Source organism: Tupaia chinensis, unplaced genomic scaffold, assembly GCF_000334495.1.
Source record: "Tupaia chinensis unplaced genomic scaffold, TupChi_1.0 Scaffold000314_1, whole genome shotgun sequence".
Lineage (NCBI taxonomy): Eukaryota > Metazoa > Chordata > Mammalia > Scandentia > Tupaiidae > Tupaia > Tupaia belangeri.
This window is the reverse complement of record NW_006159807.1, coordinates 2,216,150-2,222,149: the sequence shown is the minus strand read 5'-3', so window position 1 is coordinate 2,222,149 and position 6,000 is coordinate 2,216,150. Positions and strand designations below refer to the sequence as shown.

The following is a 6,000-nucleotide window of genomic DNA, read 5'->3' as shown; positions in this document are numbered from 1 at the left end:
AAAAAAAAAAAAAAAAAAAGGTACTGGACTCCCACATGGCTGACTGCAGTTTGACTCCTGGACCTAGTGGCTTGAAAATAACATTATGTATATGGGCACACATGCCCAAAATCACAGGAAGAGAATCGAGAAGGGATTACTATGTGGTCATTCCCGCAGGGGGGTGATTTCTCACTCTCCCTCTGTCTCTCTCTGGTGGGCACATGCACCCACGGCAAAAACCTTAAAAACAAAACAGCTATGTAGTTCTTGGTGTCTCCTCAGACTCAGTCAATCTGACAGGTATTATTAAAACAGCATCCCACATGTTCTCCAGCAAAACTGGTTTAAGCCTGATTTTTCACTGAGCACCTACAACTTCTAATAGATATACAATTTATTTACTGACTTTGTCCCCCATACTTCCCCCTCACATTCTTTAGCATGGGAGTTCCTTGAAGGCAGGGAACTTTTGTTTTGGCCATTGGGACATTTTAAGTGCCTAGAATGCCTGGCATCTAGAAGCACTCAAACATTCACTGAATCAAACAATGTGGTAGGAGATGAGGTCAGAGATGCAATGCGGTGGGGGAGCAGACTGTCTATGGCCTTATAGGTCATCCTAAGGACTCGAGCTTAAAGAGTGAAATGGGGAGCCACTGCAGGATTCTGAAGAAGAGAACCATAATCTTAGATTTCAAAACCATCAGTCTTGGGAACCAGCAGTTAGCATAATGGCTGTCACTGGACTCCCACGTAGTCGACCGCGATTCGCGTCCCGGACCCGGTGGCTGAAAACTCACGCCGGGCACGTGTGCGTGCGTGCCCAAGATCCCGAGAGGAGAATGGAGGAGAAGGGATTGCGGCGTGACCATCCCCCCTGGGGGGTGATTTCTCGCTTTCTGTCTCTCTGTCTCTGTCTGTCTGGCGAGTGCACGCGCCCTATAGTGAAAAAAACCTCTCCAAAAAACCCCAAAAAACAAAAAACAAACCATCAGTCTTGCTATAGTATTGAGGGTAGGCTGTGGTATGCAGTTGCTTAAGAGAAGAGAGAGTTAGGAGGCAACTACAGTAACCTGGGTGAGAAACAATAAGGGCACAGATCAGGGTGCAAGCAGTATAAATGGATCAAGTGGCTGCATTCTGGATTACTTTGAAGGTAGAGCGAGTAACATTTCCTGATGAGTAGGATGTGGGCTGTGAGAGAGAAGAATCATGGGTGATGATAATGTTCTGGCTGAAGAAAACTGGAAGAATTGCCTCGTGATCAATTGACCAGTGACAGATCGTGGGAGGAATATGTTTGCAATAGGATGAAGCAAGATTATGGGATCAGAGTTGGACAGGTTATGTTTAAGATGTTCTGTTGGTTGATGGTTAAAAGATGCCAAAAGCAGGTGGGTCTGTGGCTGAAATTCAGAGAGTGTCATGGGTTGGGGACATAAAATAAAGGCTCATTATACATATGGGGTTTAAAGTGAATACAGAAAAGCAGAACAAGGCCTGAACATCCTACAGTTAAAAAATCTTCAAGACAGACTGAATTTTACCATGGAAAGAGAGAATTTTAGATTCTTCTCGGGTAATGAACTTTTTTTTTTCTTTTTTGGAGAGGTTTTCGCTATAGGGCGCGTGTGTTCACCAGACAGACAGACAGAGACATACAGACAGAAAGCGAGAAATCACCCCCCAGGGGGGATGGTCATGCCGCAATCCCTTCTCCTCCATTCTCCTCTCGGGATCTTGGGCATGCACGCACACGCTCCTGGCGTGAGTTTTAAGCCACCGAGTCCGGGACGCGAACCGTAGTCGACTACGTGGGAGTCCAGAGACATATCCATTACGCTAACTGCTGGTTCCCTCAGGTAATGAACTTCTTGAAGGAAAAACAAAAAAAAAAAAACCCAAAAAAACCCAAATCATTATCAGGTGATGTTACTTTTTGAAAGACAGGTAAGAACAAGCAAATTATGAACATAATTTAAAGATAGAATTTATTCTCTGATGGTTTACTCATGCAAACTGCACATAAAAGAAAATAGTACAGTTTGTGTAACATTGCAAATATAAGGACTCAAAATGCTAGGTACAGAAGTAGTGTGACATCCTGAAAGTCGAAATGGAATTTGTGTTTATACAACTAATAATGATTTTATTTGCTGAGTACAGACTGATTTACAATGAAAGTTTTGCTAACTTCGGTAGCTCATTAACCGTTTACATGACTTCTTACATCTATGTAGTTTTATTTTACAGTTGCAAGAATTCTGTTACCAAAGAACTTTAACTTGTATAAATAATAATATGAAAGAAATATGCACTGAAAAACTTAAGAGTGAAAAATTGAGGCTTTTCCTGGCCCATCCAAACTACAATAAAAAATAGCCTTCTTACAGAATTTGTATTTTGTGCCTTTGAGATCAACTCCTTAGCATAACTATGGCAAAATCATGATTAGAAATGGACTACTTTAAAATTACGAAATCAGTTTAACATAAATATTTAAGGATCAGAATTATCAACTAAAAACGTTCTCATTTTTAATAAGCCAAATAATAAAATTCCTATCATCTTTGTACTTAAAAGTCCTAAAATGTCATTTGTATAATTCGAATGTTTCCCAGTTTGGAACTTAGGCAGATAGAACATTTCCTTGCATTGTCAAGGATATTCCATATAGACTTTTAAAATGTCAGTCTCGTCAGGGGATGGCACTGAGACTTTAGCAAACAGTGTAGTATGGATGCAGAACAAACTACACAACTTATTATAAGTGCATTACAGATATTTACATAATGGAATCCTGTGTGAATGCCAGAAGTTGCTACTGGGTAGGACTCAACTATTTTACAAAGTTTTCTTACGCACAGCTACTATTTATTTTTATGTTTAACAATTTAGTCTATTTTAAAATATTGTACTGTATTTTGAACATAACTGCAGAATAAAAATAGATAATGGCACATTAGAAAACTCAGTATCCCACAGATGATTGGATAATGAGAAAAGTGTACCTACAATCATCTCATCAGAAACAAGCTACGTCATGGAATGTTAGTTATCCAAGCCTGCACAGTAATGACATTTTAACTGCAATCATCTATTGGCCAGCATCACACTGAAGGCATCGTTAAACATTCAAGCAAAGATTGCTGGCATAAACTATTGAAAGACACACACACGTGCACACACACACACACACGCACACTCTCTCTCACTCACACTTCCCACATTATAATTACATTGTTCTAAAGATAGATACTGGTTTTTTCCACGAGAAACGTTATCAAAATTTGCTACTAAAAGATGACAGTGCTTTCACAAGAATAAGTACAAGTTAGCTCGCAAGTACAAGACAATGGGGGTAAACAGTCTTAAATTTTCTAAGCGTTGATTTTAGGCTTTTCTGGCAACCATACCATACTTGATTATGCATAAATTTCTCAGTTTGTAACCTGAAATCTGCAAAAGAAAAAAAAAACCCAAAACCAAAAAAAAAAACCCAAACCCCAAAACACGAGCTAATTTCAAAAATTATTAGATATCTGATAACCCTGTATTGTACATTATATAATTTCATATTTTTAGCCTCAAAACATAGGTTTAAAATACTGAATTTAAGACTTGAAAAATAAAGTCATTTTTGAAATGTTGAAGATTCCAAAATTTACATCTACCCAAAATCTAAAAAAAAAAAAAAGTACCATTACTGACCTTGATTTAGTTTAATGGTGCACAAAAGCACTGTATGTCTTTTACCATGTTTTCTTTCACTTAAAAAAAGTGTCCTTGAATGTTCTTACTTTTGCATAATGTGCAAAATAAAAGGCAAAAATATTAAAAGCAAATTTCTATCTTTCTCTTGCTTAGTGCTTTATGACTTTGTTAGCATTACAAAGTCAGTAGGGACTACGCAGAACTTTGGTATAAATGATAACAACACTACCATCACAGTTGAGGGTTAAGGGGTGGTAAAAAGAAATGGAAGTGGGAAGAGAGATTCAGTAACACCCCCATTTATTAAAACACCACCAAATTTAAAATGAAATAAACTACAAGGCATTATAATACAATTTACACATCGAGCACAGAAAAATTAATAAATCTAACAATATTTATAAAAAAAAAGCAAAATCAGTCTTTTTTCAGAGACTAAAAGCTGTTGTTCAGTCTGATCATCAACTGCTGCTACACCAACTTTAGAGCCAAATTTAATTTCAAGTAAAAAAAAAATTTACAACCACAGATTTCGCATAAATGAAAACTGGTCTTTCCTTGATTTCCCTTTGAAGTCACTAATGAGTATCTAAAACTGTTGTACTGTAGGTTTTTAATCAACTTCCTGAGGGCTGTGATTGGGAGGAAGGAGCCAGGACAATCTGTGAAAGCGCAGGCTCAGTACTCTGGTCCGCCATCTGCGTGAGAACGGAAGTGGCTACAGCTTCTGCCTTGGAGGTGGAACTGACTCCATTGGATGTGCTGACAGAACTGTGCTGTATAGCTTCTGTGTGTGGACTACTCGGCACCGAAATGTCTTCTGAACTATCATCTTTATCACCAGCTGAGTGAAAAAAGAAAAAGAATTCATGTAAGAATGTTATCATTAAACTGAATCAGTATCAGAATAAAAAGGTAGATGGTATTATACCAAATTGATCAGACAAGCTGGTATGACTGAAACGGAATAATTAAAGAGGTGGTAAAGGCAATTTTTACCTGCAATGAGTCAAACAGGCATAACTATGCATATATGGAAACATCTGGGTGCCCACTGTCTCACAAAATAAAGACTATAGTTAAATAAATATTTGCTAAATAGTGTTAAGAAAGAAAAATGAGAGCTGGTCCCTTAACAGCAGTCAAATCCTATGCACAGGAAGCTGGAGTCCACATGGCCAACCATGGTTTGAATCCTCACCGAGGTAGCTTGAAAAACATGCTGGGAGCATGTGCATGAATACCTAATATCCTTATAGGAGAGAAAAATGGAGGAAAAAAGATTGTGGTGTGACCGTACCCCACTGGGGAAGTGCTTTCTGTGTCTATGATGAGTATATCACCCTCAAGCAATTAAAAAAAAAGAAATAGGAATTTAGGAGATAGCCTTTTATAGGAATAAATACTTACCAAGCAATACAGTCAAACAAAGCCAGGCTATCTGCCCACATGTCATTCTTATTAAAAACAAAAAAGAATTTGTAACCACATGTATAAACAAATACATCCTTATATACAAGTTATATTTTCAAATTATTCCCTCAGCATTTCCCAAAACTCAATTAATTCTGGCTGCTTTTCCATCTACTGCAGCCATGGATGATTATAACACCTGATTCTAATGATGTGTACACATGAGAATATGCAGCATTTAGAATCTAAATGCCACCAGCTGTTATAAGTGAATGAATTAATTGGAATTCAAATAAAAATACACATAGAACTCTAGATAATGTACTTGAAAAGCTACTCAGGAAAGGACATTCTAAATATGAACATAAATCTACCAACATTTAAGAAGGAACAAAAAAACCATATTATTTGAACAGACTAGAATATAGCAATTTCAATTATTTAGTACAAACAACACACACAAATATTTATAGTATATAAAGTTATAAGGCACAATAATAACATGAATACCTGTAAATCCAGCTCCCCAACTTAAGAAAGAACATTACCAGTAACACTGCTACTTCCTGGAGGCTCCTCTCTCCTTCTCAAAGGTAATCACCATTCTGCTATTTCTCTAACCATTCTCTGGTTTTACTATATAGGTATAGATCCTTAAAGATTATGAGGGGATTTCAAAAAGTTTGTGAAAAAAAAAAAAACACAACAAAGGTATTACTTTATTTTGGTGCAAAAAATTTTAGAAATCCACGCAGCTGTTCCACATATTTTCCATGAACTTTAAAAAAGTTGATTATTTCTTCCATGAAGTAGAGAGACAGGCACTTCCAACAGGGTTCCCACATCATGATCCACCCCCAGCCCGAGCCAGCCCCAAATCATGGATATGTG

General features: G+C 37.4%; 1 protein-coding gene across 1 annotated transcript in view; it reads right to left on the bottom strand.

The window, feature by feature from the left end:
* Positions 1-1,959: 1,959 nt before the first annotated feature.
* The window catches only part of ATF2 (activating transcription factor 2), a 122,067-nt gene continuing 118,026 nt past the window's right edge, over positions 1,960-6,000 (bottom strand). The window contains exon 14 of the mRNA XM_006151112.2: positions 1,960-4,540. Coding sequence (XP_006151174.2) covers positions 4,314-4,540 — 227 coding nt within the window. The 3' untranslated portion in view covers positions 1,960-4,313. The remainder of the gene's footprint in view (positions 4,541-6,000) is intronic.